At 40.7% G+C, this 18,646-nt stretch overlaps 1 protein-coding gene across 5 annotated transcripts in view; it reads right to left on the bottom strand.

The window, feature by feature from the left end:
• Positions 1 to 2,395: 2,395 nt before the first annotated feature.
• GPRIN3 (GPRIN family member 3) overlaps positions 2,396 to 18,646 on the bottom strand; it is an 81,849-nt gene continuing 65,598 nt past the window's right edge. For all 5 annotated transcript variants that reach the window (XM_051819568.3, XM_008267607.5, XM_089302631.1 and 2 more), the window contains one exon: positions 2,396 to 11,306. In XM_051819568.3, coding sequence (XP_051675528.3) covers positions 8,907 to 11,195 — 2,289 coding nt within the window. In that variant the 5' untranslated portion in view covers positions 11,196 to 11,306 and the 3' untranslated portion in view covers positions 2,396 to 8,906. The remainder of the gene's footprint in view (positions 11,307 to 18,646) is intronic.

Here is an 18,646-nt window from a genome sequence, read left to right as displayed (position 1 = left end):
TATGGCATTGCACGGCAGACACCTGAATGCCATTTACAAGAAATAGCCAAGCCTGGACATGACACAGTCTAAATGCTTCATACCTTCACTCCTTGTCTGTATTTCCATGAAAGCTGAGCTTCCATCACCTTTAACAGCAAAAGAAAACACGTGCACACACAAGCATGCATGCACTCACATACATACACTGCTGTGCCATCTGGAGTCGTGCTTGGGTCCATGGGAATTCTATTTTAATGAAAGAAGAAAAGCTCTTTTATTCTGAACACTTACAGCTCCAAATGGAGATTCCTAACAGAAAGTGTCACATGGAAAATACTGATTCTTTACTCACCCAGGGCTGAAAGGACAATTGCAACAGCAGTGGCAACAGCAACAACAACAACAACAGAAAACAGGAAATTTTATTCTATATCACATTTATTATGGAACGTGAGATGCAAAAAAAAAATCATATTCTAAGGTTTTTGAAGGTAAAGTTGTCATCAGTTAAATTCCAGTACTTTAAACATCCATTCAAAATTCAAATCCAAAATGAATGTGGAAGCCTATGTAATTCTAAAATCTTTTAACTTGTATTATAACCTTTCACCTTTTTGCTAAGAAATGAAGTTTTATTGGTGAATATCTGGAAGATGGGATCTTTCTTAAATAAACAGTTTGTGATCTTTGTATGTGGACATAAAAAGGTGGAACTTTAGGTTCTAACATTGACATTTATAAGTGGACTTTTCATTTTGAATATTACCACTTCTTCAGTGATTTAACTTCACACTGCAATTTTGGTATATCTTAGCTGAGTATTTACATACAAATTATTTCATATTGACAGCTGTTAATTTTTCTGGTATCATTTCATTTAAATTAATACATGTCTTCCAAAATAATTACATAAATTTATCTTTTAAGCAACAATAAATATTGACAAACATCAGGATTTCAGATATGCTGCACTTATAATCAAGTATGTATTTAGTAGGTAAAAAAACACCAACAGCTATAGTTGTAGTTTTTTTTATACTTGGCTATAACTTTTATTTAACATATAAAGACAGCACATTGATTCTATAAAACATAAATATATATTTGAATACTATTCTTAACTTTCTACTGAGAAGTGGTTATATTAGTACTTTGCCAAATGGAATTCCTTTTCAAGGGGTGACTCTCATATTTCCATTCCTTTCATCAACCCAACACTCAGCAAAGATAATTTTTAGTGTCAAAGAACTAGGGTTAAATTGCTTTAGGTTTTAGGAACCTTTTTGATCCCTAATGACAAGATCGATTCACTGATTGGAACTGTGACAAAGTGATAAATCTTGCCCAGTGTGGAAATTTGCTGGCAACTCTCCTAACTTGGTCATCTCTTCTCCACATTGCCATTGTCATCAACAACAGTAATTTTTTATTTAAGTTCATCTTAAGGAACTCATAGCTGCTTTTATCCTACAACAGTATCTGGACTTTTTGTTTTCATTCTTGGTGTTGGGAGATACTTCTTTGCTGATCTCAAGAGAAGAATGCCTACAAAATTGTTTTCTACTTTTAGTGACTACATACTTTTTTGAAATCTAGGGATACATCTTCCAAAAAAAAAAAAAAAAAAAAAAGGAGAGAGAGACTTTAATCAGTCAGCACATGCAAATAAACACAATGATAAATGACCAAATAGAATTTCCATATATAAAAGTAGGTGCATAAGGAACAGCATTTATACTTCAAAATTGCTCAGGTACTAGCCTTAGTAAGGATTTTCAAAGCTCAGTGAACCTCAACTTTCCTAAGCAGGAAATCTGCTACCAGAGAGTAATACTACCTAATAGGGAGAATCTGTTCCAATGGTAATATTTGGATTATAGACTTATCATAGTTGTCACTTCAGTTTGTCATTTTAATTTTTGATTTACTTAAATATACTAGCGTGAATAAAATGTGCTTCTGTGTGCATGGATGTGGATAAGCTTTTATAGTTATGCTGGGTATTTTTTTATGTGTAGAAAATGAAGAAACATTTTGATTAGCCCTTTTGAGGCTTCTGAACAGCTTCTTCTTCCCTTTTTCCTGTAACTGCTTTGAGGATTTAGATAATTCATACAAGGTATGTACACAATCACACCCATAGTATGTACATCCTAGTCACACACGTAACACAGAGAGGATGTGTGAGGAATGCAAATCATCCTGGCGGTCAAAAAATTGACCTTACCTGTGCCTAATGGTGTGGTTAATTAGCCCTGGCAGATTTAATAACATGCCAATCTACTGATTACTATATTCAATCTTTGTGATAATTATGTTGTCTACTTTCATAGGTGATAAAAAGGTGAAGCAATAAACAGCCCTTTCTGACCTTCACAAATGAAAGGACAAATTCCATTACCGAACACACATGCAAACTTTTGTTAGCTTTATTCATTTTCATACATGTGCCTACCCGATGGCAGTAATTGGCCTTTACGTGGGTTACAGCATGTTGTTTTTTTCTACACATAAAAATAGAAAACCAATCACTCACAGACTGTATACACTTAGAGAATGCACTGACATACCACGATCAGATACAGTATTGTGCACAACATACTGCTCACACATTAGTACAGCAGAGATAAATACATGTAGGAATTCAGTCATTGTGAGTATATATTTTTCTTGAGTTTTCAGGTCACATGGAGTTTTCTCAACCTCAATAAAAGGTATCTCCAGATGCCCTTAACACAAAAATTAGTCTCTCCTTTCCTCAAAGGATTTAGGAGCTTGACTATAATACTGCAATCTCCTGATTCGCCAGCATCATTTAAGCCACAAACGAAAAATATTATAAAAATAATTAACTCAATGATGTGCTCTGAAACAAATGCTAAGGATCTAAACTACAATCATGAAGATACTGATTAGCATGGATAAGTCTTTTCTATTCATTCAAAATAGTTTACACACAGCCTGTACATGTTTTTTATTAACAGCAATGATATGAATCAGAAAAAAATTGCTTAACTGTTAAAAGTTTTTATAAGGCCAAACAATTTAACTTTTAAAGTAACAAATACTAGCAGTGATATAAAAAAAGCAAGCTATAATTTTCACCCTGGAAAGAAACTGATGAAATTTCATATTTAACAGATCAAGCATGAAGTCAGGATTTCTCTACCATTTAATTCTTTCTAACACACTTAAATCACTATGGTGCTCATCACAACCATCACCATGCTGGCTGATCAGTGTGTATTTTCCTGAAGTGAATAATATGTGATTTCAATTCCTGCAGTTTTGCAGCCAATTAATTTTGACTTGGAACCCCGAAAGACACCCGAAGAATTAGTATTTAGAAATACCCATCTGGAACATCATTTTCTGTAAGGCATTATTTGAGGCCCCTTTTGATACAAGTCCTCATGTTTTAGTAATTTTACATTTGGGAGCCCAGTATTCATCGTGAAGGCTGGTAATCCACTGGGTGGAATTAACTGAATTGCTTTCCTACATGCTAATGCCTCCAGTTCAACCAAGCTTTTTGTTGCTGTCTTGAGGAGTGAGCCAGCAAGACTTTAAGTGGCTCCTCTTCTGCCTTCACTAGCATGAACAGAGATGGTAACTGTATCTCTACTAATTCTCTCTGGTGTCATACGTCTTGACAGAGCTCTGAAACAAGGTTTCCAGCAGGAAAGCAGACATTCTGCCTTCACATTTATTCTGTGGGTTACAGTCAGTCTTCATAGAGCAAACCATAATTGTCTAATGGTGTGCCTGTTCTAGATGCACTTGCTGGTATAACTGCCTCTTTTTGGCACATTATTGCTTGGCTTTAATTTCAGATTCAACAGTCTTCATTCTCATGGTGAGTATCTGAGATATCTGGGTCTAAAAAATTTTGTAAATAACATCTTGTTGCACCATTCTGGCTCCCATAGTCAATTCACAGAGAAAGTCCTTTATAATTAACATCACTTCGATTTACCTAACAGCCAAAGGCAATATTTCAGAATATTTTGTTGTTTCTATCTACAACATATATACAGACACACTGGATTTATTCTGAGAGAGGTTAGTTGGTTGTGGCAAGTGAGTAATTTGGCTGGTGAATGTTCACAGTTAAAAGTAGCGGTAATGACCTCTGGCAGATGTCACTGGTAACTTGCGAGACAGAACTTTTCCACCTCAATCGATCTTTGTTTATGTCCTTGGTTATTGCAAACCAAGCTGATTTAATTTCTGTAGCAAGGAGAATTCTTTTTTTTTTTTTCCAGAGAGTAAAGTTCATGGAAATCTTTTTCAGTATTTGCAAGACTATATCACCCCCCCCACATCCCCTTCTGTAAAAATGTCTCAAACGATGTAAACATCCATTAGCCCATGTGTCTGCACAGATAACGTTTGTAATTACCCAGCCAGTTGCAGAATTTCAATAAGAAGGATATAGTTACAAGGATGGACAGGAGATTCAGCATATTGCCTGCTACTTGCCAGGTGGCAGCGGCTGACTCATATTTGGAGAGAATCAACCAAGAGGACCACACAGGACACCAAGAACACTGCTAACGGGAAACTGCACACTAAGACACCAAAGTAAAGTAGCAAGCACTGAAGCAGACCTGGGCAAGACTTTGGCTTCACCACACAGAAGGAACAGAGGCTGGGACAAGGTGGTCAGCTCACTTACCGGAGATACTTCTGACTTCACTGTATTTTTTATTATCACAAAGGGAAATTCACAGGCCTCATTTCTCAAACACTGCTTAGGACAAAGCAGGAGAGAGTCAACAGCCTCATCTCCATGGCAGCATTGGAGATAATTAGTTAATCAGGCAGGTGGAGGGCTACACAAGACTACAACTGCCTGTTTTCAATAAAAACACATGTACATATATGAAAACCTTATCCTAACATACTGTTTTTCTTTATAATGATTATGAAAAAGTAGAGAAAGGGTGAGGTGAATTTTGTGGTACTACGAGGGGACACTTTTTTTTTTTTTAAACACATGCACAGTATGTAGGAGGAAGGAATACAATAGTTTTTTTCCCAGGAAAACAATAATAGAATGGATACAGCAAAGGCTAAGAATTCACATTCACAGCACACCCATCTATAACCTCTGACAGCAAAATTGAAAATCACATCATATCCTATTCTTGGTGTGGTATATACAGATATTCCCAGAATGACATGAATTCTCAGAAGTGAGAGGAATAACATTAGGATAAGATAGGAATGGTGAAATCTCAATACTCTGGGATATAACCAAATGCCATTTTCCTCTTCTGCTTTCTATTTTTAGATGGCAAACTCTGAGTAAGAATCTGATTCCAAAATCCAACCTGGAGGGTATATATTACATATGCATATTCAGTCCAATTCATTTCATTGTTGCTGTTTATAATATTGAAAACATGGCATCTAAAACAGTGAATATCAGACAATTATCATAATTAAAAATCATCAAAGATCAAATGACATTCAACATAGTTGAACTTGTTAAGGTGGGAAAACATAGTAATGCATTTTATAAATATTTCATTTAGGATGCAAACAAAAGGTTTTTGGCTAAACGTGACTTAGTAAAATGTTCACCTTATGCCACTGATCCCCACACAGAGGTTAATCTGGATTTCACTGTATGTAAAATAGTTAGTTTGTAGCATCAAACACCGATAATCCAAAAGACACAATTAGAAAAGCACCCCTCAAAGTAAACACATGACAACTGAAGCTATGACATTCTTACAATAATAAAAACAGGTCAATCAATATTTAAAGAAAAATTCTAATGCTCACTTTGTATCTTGTCACTTCAATCATTGAATTATTTTCCAGCCAGAGTTCTAACTCACCTCTTTCATTACTAGTTTAAGAAATATTTCCATCTCTTGATTCAATAAACTATTTCCTCCATATATTTCAAAAACCCAAATAGGACCAAATTATATCCCAAAGATAAGGGCAGTAAGAAGCAGTATTCAATTCAAGGTGGATCATGCCAGGCCAAATAAGGAATATTAACTGAGTAAGGAAGGATGTTTTGCAACTTCTTTTGCTGAATGATGGATTCTACGGTGTCACAAGTAATAGATGGAAAGTCTAATGCTGTGCCACAAAGTGAAGTGAAGGAAGATTTTCAAATAAAGTTTTATTGCAAAAGGAAGTTAGGGTGGGTATTACAATGTAAAAGTACTGCTGTTTTGAATAGACTCTTCTCTTATTCAACCATTGACGATATATTTCTGTCACTGCTTCTAAAAGCTGTTAGTTCTCTAAGACCCAAGAAGTAACAAAACAAGAAAGATTTTGTAATCTGTTGCAATTTCTAAACTGTTGTAGAAGAATTTAGTTCTAGCACCCATGAAAATGAGTTAAAATTACTACATCAAATATTTTTTTCCTTCAAGTTTTCATGTGAGAGGCACAGCTACAATACCAAATTGAGCAGTTTTAATTTATTTAATGTGGGACAGATGCCTACAACTCTCTCAGGCCTCTGATTCATTTAACTATTTATAAATCATGTGGTTACTCTAAACTCATGAAAATAAATATTATTACGGGATACTGAATTCTTTCTTCTCTTTTATTTGAATGCAGGAACAGCCTGTTCTAGCCTTGTCACAGAAGAGGATTACCTGGGGGCCCACCCAGCAGGAGAGGGTACTGTTGACAGCTGCCACTGTGTACACAGGGTGCACGCTGTGTCCACACAGCATGTGTGCCAGTGTGGGAGGGAGGCAGCCAGTGAGGGAGCAGAGACAGGAGCAAAATCATGTCCTGGCAAAGACATGTGAGACGGGATGACATGAGCATGACTACAAACGGGTACCTGAAGCTGGCAGTGTGGGAGGAGAGATTGAGGTTGAATCTCTAGTCATCAGTTGCAGTTTGGTAATTTGATGGTAATTTCTACTTTAGATAGCTCTATTCTTAAGAGAGGTCAATGAGTAAGAAGTTGAAAACTGTGTCTTATTTAAAGATTCATTATTAAGTTCCAAACGTATCAACTGTAATTACTGTTCCTGGACTCTGGAAATGTTCTGAGTGTGATGCTACTTAGGCAGGTTCCATACACAGTCAAATCGGAAGGAATCAAAGGTTCTTTAAAATTTATTTTTGTTTTATTACTTTTGTTTCTTGCTAATTTATGTTGTATCTAGTTTGGCTGTCGTGTTCAAGTTTAGATATGATTTTCCCCCCATCCATTCAGAATCTGCATACTAGAATTAAAATTAAAAAAAGGCAAAACAGGTATTGTGAATTTACTGTACAAATGATATCTATGAGTCTGTGGGGAGGGAACACACCATCAGAAGCCCTCCTGGCTCATTAGGGGGGATGAGTTCAGAGAAGGCAACCGGTGCCTCCAACATCTAACAGCCTGATTTTCCAAATGCAAGATGGAGACCAGCGCTCTCCCAAAAGTCAGTGTGGGAAGCAAAGTCTTCCTAGGGCCCTGCTCATTCCCCATCTTTACCACGATTCTCAAGCTGCTGCTGGTCACTTCCAGGCCAAGGTCAGACCAGTGCCTGAGGGGACGCTCATGTGTCTTAGGGACACCCTCTTCTAGAGACATGTGAGAGCTGAGATCAAACAGGTGCCTGTGTTCTCAAGCAACACAGCCTACCTACCCAAACTCAAACCAGGTTTCTGTAAAGGTCTCTCTTTTACTTGGGTTTGAAGGATGATATATGATTGTGTTTCTCTTAACCAGTCCATTTGCGGAACAACCTTTTGAGTCCAGATGATAAACTTAATGTAATTAGATGAGATTAGTCTGCATACAAACCCTGAAAGGAAGTTTGTGTTCTATTTGGTGTCAACTACAGTTGCCATTAGAAGCTACTAGACCAAATCAAAAGCAAAACACATACTGCATCTTGTTTATCGGGGTCTAGATTAAACATATGGTTTTGTTACTCATGAGACTTTCCTGTATTAACACACAACAACAAACAGTGCTTGGTAAACTGCTATTTATAATTCTGAACCCAGACCTTAGTATTCTCAGTAGAATACAACTGACAAACACCTACACACATAAAATTTTGTATTGCCAGTAATTTAATGAGTCTTTTCAAGAATTCCGTCCCATGTACTTCTTTCCTCTAGGGTAAAAAAAAAAAAAAACAAACAAACGGGAATTTAATCTGGCCGGAATCACAGAGATGCACTGCTTTCAGCAAAGGACAATGTGTATCTGTGAATCCATGTCTGATGTAGGCAGTATTCATATTCAAAGGCTTAGCTAATTTTCCTACTGCAACTCTCTTGTATTTATTCACAGCTATAACAAGGTTTATAAAAAGGTATCTGCAGATATTTACAAATACTAATTCATATCTGGCATTTTACATATGTAAATGCTTTATTTAAGGTTAGCTGGCTTAGGAATTAGTCAAATTTGTTTCTTTTTTTACAGTATGGTTCTTATCACCTACTTAAATTTTGTGTGGTAAAAGCATTCTTATTATAATAGGGCTAGAACCGTTAGCAGTATTTTTTGCTAATAGTCTTTTTGCGACTTTTTAAATACAAAGCAGGGATTTTAATGGAAACAACATTGTATGATAAATTGAGGCAGTCGTACAAAAGGACACACGTATGATAATGCAGTTTCTACAAGCAACATCATAATAAAAAAAACGGATTTCCACTTTAGCTTGCAAATCCTCAGGGAAGCTTGCTTCTGGTCCTTTGCGTCCAGTTGAAACGACCTTTTCTTTACATGGTTCCAGTCACAGGACCCAAGGATTCTGAATCACAAATTCCTATAGTTCATTCTTGCTTTTTCTTCCTTGCCTCTCCAAAACCAAAAACCGGAAACCCCAACAACCCCACCCCCCTGCCCCCAGCAAAGTCAGAATTGGAGCAGAGGCTCAAGCACAATGGCCGTGTGGGCGGGCCTTCACATGGGCTCCCTTTCAATCTAACACAGAAGAGGGGGCGGGGCGAACACAGCAGTTGGGGCGTCGAAAGTTCTGCAGCAAGGACTGGAAAACACTGTGTTGCCTTCCTTTGAGCTTCTTATTTGAAGATGTATCTGAGGAAATGGATCTCCGGGCCTGGCCACTTTGCGTTTTGATTAATTTCTCGTGTTCCCTGATTTGCCTTTGCAAATGGTTCTGGATGGCGATTCCCAGGGACTCGGGGTCCAAGGAGGCACCGTACACCTCCCAGGTCATGCCCTGCTCATCCCACATGACGTCCCTGACGCGCTTGGACTGTTTCAGATGGGGCTTGGCGTCCGTGCCAAGCTGCTTCTTCTTCTCGCCTGGAGTGAATCCCACCTGCGCGGCCGCCGCCGTCACGTTCAGCTTCTGCTCCTTAAGGAACTCGCTGACCCGGCTGGCCCGGCGCGGGCTGGCCTTGACCGAGCGAGAAGGGGTCCTCTTGCCAGAGCCCGGGCTGGAGTCCCCCAGGGCGTCGGATGGCAGGCTCAGGCTGGTGGCTGTCTTGGTCTGTCTGTTTTCTTCCAAGGTGCTCTCCTGGTTCTTTCTAACAGGAGAGGGGGTGGGATTAGCAGGTGAGCCTGTGCCTCCACCTTCTTGAGTTTTAGGATTGAGCAGTAGAGTCTTGGCATCCGGGGTATCAGTATCTTGTTCTCTGCCTATCTGGGGAGACGCAGTCTTCTTTTCCCTTGCACCTCCTTGATCAGCAGGATCCAAGGTGCTGGACTGGTCGGCTTTGCCGGCCGGGACACAAGATTGGGAGAGTCTGCAGCCTGAGTCTGCTTTGTGGCCATCTGTGCTTTTTACTACACCCTCAGACATCTTGCTTTCAGAGTTCCCCAGTGCCTGGCGCGTTTCAGCTTGGCCTCCTACAAGGCCAGAAATCTGGTCAATGGGGCCAGCCTTCAGGGAGCCTGCGAGCTGGTTACAGGTTGGCTGTTCGCAGCTCTCTGGGCTCCTTCCTGCTGAACTCCCACCTTCTTTCCACGTATCCTGGGCATGGCTGGAGGCCACATTGACTGATGAGGTTTTAAGAACCTCGGTGGGTAGGCTCGCTGGTTTATGTGTTTGGATGTGCACCTGTGGCATGATGCCAGGGCACTGCCCGGATGGCTGGGGGGCTAACAATGGGTCAGAGAGCTCCAACCTGGGGCTTCCACTGCCATGGCCATGACAGACGACACGCAGCTGCTCTTGTTCCAAACGCTCTGCAGCAGGGATCTCCTTTAGGAATGCAGTGAGGATGCTGGGGCTGGTGGACACGGATCGGCTCTGGACAATCGCCACTGCCTGCACCTCGGCATCTTGCCGAGCTCTGCTGGGGACTTCCTTGAGCTCACTTTCAGCTTGGCTGGTCATTGTACTGGCTTCTTTGAACTTTGAACCCTGAGGCTGTGCAGGAAGCTGCACGGGCTCTGGGTTTGCAGGACGTGTGGATGCATCGCTGGTGAGGCGGGATGGTGGAGACGCCCCAGAAGGGATGCCTTGTGTGTCAGAGGCAGTGACAGAGGGCTGTTTGTTCTGGGGACATTCATCTTCTCTTGTGGGGCTTTCGCAAGACCTTGTCACAGAGTCCCGGGCGGCTTGGTCCCTTTTCCCTTCTGGTCCACCGACAAGAGGGGATGATCGGCTGGACGCCCTGGCTGCTGTCTCTGGAGTCTGCACTGTTGCCTGGATTGTTTCTTGAGAAGGAAAATCACAAGACACTTGATCTTTGCTGCTGCCACAGGTGTCCCCTGCAGCACAACTCGACGTCTCAGGTTGCTTTCCCTCGCAGGGTGTCTGTGATTTCACCAGGGGATGTTCAGGTACTGATGAGGGGCTGGTATTGGGCTGATCATGAAGGTTGGCTGGGTAGGTTGGCTGATTGACTGGAATTGCAAATGGTGTGTGTTTAGCATCCTCCTTTCCTGCTGCAAAACTCAGCGCTGGTGTGATGGGCTCACTGCTGCCTGGGAGCTGGGGGTGGCCAGGGGAGTTGGGTGTAAGAGGTGCTTTCCCCACCTCATTGAAAACACTGGGAGAAGACATATCTGGCTGGGTGGTCGCATGCTCACAGGCCTGCATCAGGGCCTCAGCAGCTGCACTGGGGCTGAGGTTTGCTTCTGAAGGGGCGCCTGAAAGGCTGTGGGCATTCTTGCACAGGAGAGATGGTTGCTGCTGAGGGCAGGGAGTTTGCAGCTCTGCCAGGGAGTCCTCTTTTCCAGCAGGTGCAAGCAGGGAAGATTTAGTCGGTCCCAGAGGGTCAGGTACAGTCCCCATGGAATTTCTCTCCAAGAATACTCCGGAGCTCTCCCTGGAGTAATGCTCCCCCTGGAAGCCGTCGGAGCTCAGAGTGAAGACAGCCAAGAAAGATTACCTTGAAGAACCAGCCTGTGGATCAAGAAAACAGTCCCATTAACATGGTGCATCATTTAACGACTGAAAACCACATCAAATCGTCGTTGTTATAAAATCTCATTAACACATGAAATCATTTCTTTCTGTATTTGTTGACATAAAAGTAGAGCTTGTGAATAAAACTTTTGAAAATATTTTAATTACACAAATATTATTTTGGTGCATGACTTCTTCTTGCTTATATCCTACTGCTGTCTAGCAGATAGGTTTAAAAATCGATTTATTTAGTTATTTTATTTAGGACAGAATGAGAGAGAGAGATAGAGATCTTCCATTTTTGTTGGTTCACCAGAAGTCTACAACAGCCAGGGCTGGGTCAGGCTGAAGCCAGCAGGTGCCCAAGTACTTGGGCCACCTTCTACTCTCTTTCAGGTGCCTTAGGACGAAGCTGGATTGGAAGTGGAGCAGCCAGAGTCAAACTAGCACTGTGCTATGGGATGCTGATGTTGCAAGTGGTGGCTTACCCTATTATACCACAATGCAGGCACCTAGTAGATGAGTTTTATTAATGTATCTGCCTAAGTTTGAGAGCTACCTCAAGATCATCTGTGTCATGTGATTTACCAGCTTTCAGGAAAATCTCATAAAATTTCTGTACTTAAATTAAAAAGTACTTTAATATGCCTCAACATATATGTGAAAGAAGATCTAGAAATAGATCCAAATATAAATGGAGATTTAATATATGACAAAGAGACATTTCAATTAAGTGGCAAAAGGATATGTTATTTAACAAAGGGTGCTTGTAAATTGTTTATTCATCTGGAAGAAAAGACAAGCAGACCTTTATCTTATACCAATTCAGAAAATAAAATCTAGATGGGTTCAGATGGATTAAAAGTTAAAATGTAAAATAAATAACTAAACAAAAATTCTGTAAGAAAATTAAGAGACCATAAAAATAACCTAAAAGCAGGGGTATAGACTTCTTTTGCCACGAAAATATAACAGGTGAAAGAGGAAAACATAAACATAGGTAACTAAATAAAATGTAAAGCTTTTACAAGACAAAAGATACATAAAAGATAGAAGAGATTTGAAAAAATGCAATCCTTGAGGGTAGGCCAAAAAACAAGGGAACAAAATAACCCTTTGGAAAAAATGAATATGAAAAGGGAGTTTACAGGAAAGGAAATCCAGATAACCAACAAACCCATGAGAAGATGATCAAATTCATTTGTAGTCAAACAAATGCAAATAAAGAAATAATGAGGTTTTACTTTACACCGATTGCACTTAAAAAACTAACTGAGAAAAAAAAGACCTAAAATAGTATAGTCTGGAGAGATTTAGTGAAGGCAAGTATTTCTATGAATTGTATGAACAAAGACTTATTGTTATGGCTGTCTTAGAAAAGCTTTTTAGTTTTTTAAAACTAAAAACACATGCGTTTGACTCAGTGGCACCAACTCTGTCAACAGGAATAAAAACTCCATCACATATATATAGAGTAATACATAGGCTTATTGAAGTATTATTTGTAAAGGCAAAAACTGGAAACAAACTGATCCCATGAGTGGAGAGAATCTCAGGATAGTGAGGTACCTCTGCCATTGAGTATTATGCAACCATTACAATAAGTATCTAATTAGGTGAGAGTTTTTCACGTGGGAGGGATTTACCCACAGTGTGGTTGAGTGAAAAGTACAACATACAGACAAGAGAACATATATTCTCATTTTTGCAAAACAATGCTTGAAATTAGTCCATGTGTATTCATACTCACAAGGTGCTTCCTGAAAAAGTGGTATTTAAGTATACTTTGATGCAAAAAAAATTGAAATCCATGTATACTTTTTTCACAATACACATTTTCCAAAAACTTTTTGAAGACTCCTTATATGCATGGATTTCATTTTTTACACAAAATAAACTAATGTGTTAATTTCATTCCCATAGACTTTTGAAAGTACATTTGTGTGTTCATTTATGATTACATGAATTCTAAAAATATAGGGCCGGTGTTGTGGTGTAGCAGATTAAGGCTGCACCTGTGATGCCAGCATCCCATATGGGTGTCAGTTCAAGACCTGGCTGCTCTACTTCTGATCCAGCTCCCTGCTAATGGGCCTGGGAAAACAGTGGAAGATGGGCCACGTGCTTGTGCCCCTGCACCCATGTGGGAGACAGGGAAGAAGCTCCTGGCTCCTAGCTCTTGGCTTTGGCCTGGCCCAGCCCTGACCATTGAGGCCATTTGAGAGTTAACTAGTGGATGGAAGATCTCTCTCTCTCTACCTCTTTGTGTAACTCTGCCTTTCAAAAAAAATTCCAAAAATATTCAGAACGAGGAATATCAGGTGTGTTGAATGGAGGGAGAGTGATGAATTGGAGTCAGGAAGGGGAGAATGGAAGTATCCAAAACTAGGGAAATGCTGAATTAAAAATTATATATATCTGATAAGATTTCGAATTGATACCCACATAAAATCATATGTGTGTTTTTGTAGAGAAGAGTGCGTAGACATCAGGTCATGTGGATCCAGCAATGGATCAGAAATTAGTGGACAACTGTGTTTTAACATTATCACTACGAGACTATGTGATCTCAGGCTCAATAACCTAGTCTTTCTGAAACCCAAGTTAACTCATGGCCAAATGGATTACATGATTTCTACAGACCCAACCAGCTCTACAATTCAAGGATCCTACTCCTTTAGTTGTGATGGGGAATGCCTCCAACAGTGCAATCTTAATTCACACTCTTAGGTGTCAAAAATCAGGGTAAAATCAAATCTGGTTGGGCCCAGATTTTGAAAACTACATAATTTTCTCTTTTGGCTCAATGTTATTTGACTGATCTATCATCATATGCAATTTAACAATAAATCAAACCTATTTTTTCTCCTAAATCATCTCTTCCTTCAATAGTGACATTAACAACTGAGTATTTTCCCCATCCCTGGGCTCTACTGCTTTCTGCTTATCCAAACCACTTTTCCAGGTTTCTTTCCCATTTCTGCCTTTCTTGAGCTTTCTATTGAAATCGCTTACTGTTCTTGAAGGCAATTTTGCCCTCCCCTATCTGTGTTTATTATACCTTTTCTCCTACTGCCTCTCCTTCTCCTCAAAAAGCCTACCCACTCTCCTAGACCCTCTTAAATCGCATTTCCTTTCTGGAGGACTTTAAAATGTTCCAATCATAAAGGCTTTCTCTGGTGTACAACTCCTACAGGTTGGTCATCTGTGCCTTTTATATTGTGATTTTCATGCTGCATGGCTTTTGTACCATGGTTTTTCATATAAATGCCTCATTTCTCCAAAAATCCTTTAAGCCCTAGGAGAGAAGGGAAGCAGCTTATTGATTCTTTCCTGTCCACTCCACAGGATACAGTGCAGGGTCTTGCCCATAAAAATTGTTAATTGATCCTGTCTCCCTCAAAATGGCCATAAAAAAGCCTTTGCCAAACGTTAAACCAATAGGCAATATTAGCCCACAGAGTGAAATATCTGTGAAAATGATCAAAAACAGTATTGTTAGAAGTAAGAAAATGGGGGTATCTCATTTGTTAAACTTTGCTATTGGTAGTCCAGGTTCAGACAATTAAAACCAAGAACACCAGACACCTGCTATGACAAACATAAAGCCAGAGCACAGAGTGTCTCCTGGGTTAGGAACAGACAGCTGGAGCCAAGAAACTTGGTTTGATAGGCAGGCCTGTATAATATGAGCAGCTCAAAGTTCAGCAACTGACAGTTAAAAGACTGACAAGAAGACAACTTTATAAAACTCTCAGAAGTCATTGCATTCACTTCCACGTCCTATATGCAGCTGATTGTGTGGGTTTAACTTTGAAAGGATGTTTCCTTTTGTTCGCTTGGTTAGTAGAGGCCAAATTATTCAATTAATCATCAATTCAGGATTCCAGGAAAAAAAGGCGCTGATCTCTTGGCTAACACTGTTGGACATCTCTGGAGTTACTAGCCGATAAAAAGATCCACACCACTCTCATCTGAAGCAACCTTACCTCCATACCCCTCCCCTGCCAGACAGTGGGAATCTGCATTTTAAAAGTGTAATTACTTGGTGGTTTTGACTGAGAAAAATATGTCTTTTTCATCAACTACAATCCATCATAAGATGAGTTAATAACTTTTAAAATGAGGCAGCAAACAGGAAGCCCCCTGACTCAAAGAATCCTATCTGCAGAGGTATGTTTATGCATGTGTGTATGCTGTGTAGTTTTGCATTCCCTCTTGGCTCTCTTTTCTTTCCTTTCTTTCGCTTTTGATTTGAAGAATTCTTTCCCTACATATCCAGATTTAGCCATTCTTGCTTCTGTTTAAAAATAAGAGGGTGCTCATTTGTAGATTGTGACAGCCAGGTGGTGCTGAGTGGGACTGGTCCCTCGATGAGTGGGACTTTCCAAGTGGCCCATGATCCAGTGGCCTGTGCCATGCATTAGTATTGCTTACCTTGGGTCCTGTGTGTAGCTGAGTGTGAGAGTCTTGCTCTAAGAGTTTCAACAAACTAGACTTCCTAACCCAATTTAGTCCTCTGAGGGCAGTTTGACCTTGTGTTCAAGAATATGAACCCTGGGGCAGACTCCCTGGATTCAAGTATCAGTTCCTCCACCCAGCTCTAGCTGTGTGTTCTTGGGCAAGTAACATAGTCTCTCAAAGCTCTGGCTTCATCTACAAATGGAAGATAAAGTATTGCTTCATTGTGTTGTCATTAGGAAGAGATTTAGCATTCAAGACAAACAGCAGCTTGGCACACAGTAAGAAGTGTTAGGTTCTTTTAAAGAAAAAATCTTAGTATTTAAGCTTTGATCCGTGTTAAAGGAAAATTATCCCGACATTTGTTAAAACAATAAAGAGGTCTTCATAAAACGATAAAGAGGTCTTCATTCAGGACTAGCATCATATGCGTGGAGACTACTGCAATAGGGGAGAGAGATTGGGCTAAAATCCAAACACAACAAAAATAAGTAGGCATTTTTAGCCAGGGAGTGGGTAGGGCAGGGTAAGAGAACACATCGTGAGTAGGGCATTCTTGCTAAACCTAACATGATTCTCACCGAAGGTAGGCCAGGGTGATCAAATATCAAGGATGGGGAATTCTGTCTGAACTGGCTTAGCAGAATTCTTGCTACCACAGACTCTGCAGGACAGACAGGAAGCTTAAGGTCAAGGCTGAGTTGAGCAAAGGGCTCAGAGAAACCCAATTAAAGTTTGCTCAAGCAGAGAATCTTTGTCATCTGCCCCAGAGAACAAGCATTTTCTTCTACGCTTTCTGTAGCACTGTGGATTCTTCCTGAGCTGGGTGTAAATCATACAGAAGCTAATGTTATCTCCATGCGAGTCTGTCTAAATTTAATGGGAACTGTATCCTTGATAGCAGATTTCTTTGACACTTCCATTCTTCAGATTTAAAGCCTTTTTCTGGCAACACAGCAAGACTGCATTATACACCTTTTACAGGGAGGGGAACTGAAACCCAGAGTTAAGGAACTCTGAAGGCTGATTTGCTATTGAACTGAATTCTATATATATATATATATATATGCACATATATATATATTTGACAGGCAGAGTGGACAGTGAGAGAGAGAGACAGAGAGAAAGGTCTTCCTTTTTTTCCGTTGGTTCACCCCCTAATGGCCGCTGCAGCAGGTGCACTGTGCTGATCTGAAGTCAGGAGCCAGGTGCTTCTCCTGGTCTCCCATGCAGGTGCAGGGCCCAAGCACTTGGGCCATCCTCCACTGCATTCTCGGGCCACAGCAGACAGCTGGACTGGAAGAGGAGCAACTGAGACAGAATCCGGTGCCCCAACTGGGACTAGAACCCGGTGTGCCAGTGCCGCAGGCGGAGGATTAGCCTATTGAGCTGTGGCGCTGGCTTGAACTGAATTCTAATCGATGTTCATGCCTAAGTCCTTCCTATGCAACTTCCTTCTTATCTGTAACTGCAGAAAGAAAATGGGAAGGAAAAATTAAATTTATCTGTCTATCATCATCATTATCATCACCTCTCTACCTACAGAGGATGACAGAGCCTTCCTTTTGCAAGTGGTCTGCAACTAGGAACAGCCTCGATAGCATTAACACCAACTACAGTGACATTCATAGCTGGTCACCTGATGAAAAGCCTGATTTGTTGGGAGCTGACACTGACACTGCTCATTTTTGAGAATAGTGGGTTCCACTACTATGCCACGCTGCCTATTTTCATAACAGACACCCACGCTTAATCATCCAGGCAGCAGGGAATCTCAGTCCTTTGTGACTTCCTCCAAAGCCGTGCTGGTGGGACGAGCTTAGGCAGAAAGAACAGAGAGAGGCTTGGCGGCCCGGCCAGCAGGATGCTGATGGATTGCAGGTCATGGCGGCAATCCTGCAGGCAGCAATTACCTCCGCCTACCTCTGAACTGCTTTGCTGCCAGGCCAAGGGCTCCAGAATGTCGTCACTTCTTAGTGATATTAGAGAAGTGCTGTAGGGACCTTGGAGAGCACCCCTGTCTCCAGCCATCTGACAGCAGCTTTCAGTCTTCAGATGGCTAATACCAAGTTTCTTACAAGACAGGCAAGAAGGAAGAGGTTAGTTCTCTTCCAGAAAACAGGGGCAAAAATGTCACCCAGCACCCTATTCAATCTGGTCTTTTCAAAGCAATGAGATCTCACTGCTCCTTTTAATCAAAATCTTGTTCCAAACCATTTGCAGGTGGAACCTGCTAGTTTTAAGGAAAGATGATGAAATCCCAGGCTGGAGGAGCAGTCCCTTCTTTCTTTAAAGAAATCATACCCTGACACTAATAGCTGCTTGACATCTACTTTTCACAGACACTAGCTGGGAAGTTGGCTCTTGCCTTTAAACCGCAGCTAAAGCAAATCAGAATGGCGGAAGATCAAAGAAAGCCACTTTGCTGAGTGCCACAGTGCCATGTGGACTTTCAACTATAGTGATTCCTTTAATAAAAGGCTCATGAGAAATGAGCTGCCTCTTTTTTCCATATCCAATTCCTCTTTTGTTTAACATTGTTCTAGAAAAATGAAACCATGTCCTATTATCTCATTGAATTCCACAGTACCCACACTGAACAAAAACTAACAGGTTAAAAAGGGGTTTTAAGAAGCACAAAGACCCCAAATAGGCTCCCTGTCTTGTCACCTGCAGTTGGAACAGATGGTTTCTAATTTCACAGCAGACAAGAATCAGCTGGCTTATTTATTGCTTCTTATATTCCAGGCACTGTGCGACGTGAGCTCCTTCAGGCCTCCATGAGGGTGGCCCCACCATGAGCTCCACTTGGCAGATCTGGAATCTAAGGTGAGGTCACGCAGTCAGGATGTGGTGCAGATCAAGTTTCTATCCAG

This window comes from Oryctolagus cuniculus, chromosome 8 (assembly GCF_051225735.1).
Source record: "Oryctolagus cuniculus isolate XC-2025 breed Fujian yellow rabbit chromosome 8, ASM5122573v1, whole genome shotgun sequence".
Taxonomy (NCBI): Eukaryota; Metazoa; Chordata; class Mammalia; order Lagomorpha; family Leporidae; genus Oryctolagus; species Oryctolagus cuniculus.
Note: the sequence above shows the minus strand (reverse complement) of the source record. Positions and strands in the feature narration are given on the sequence as shown.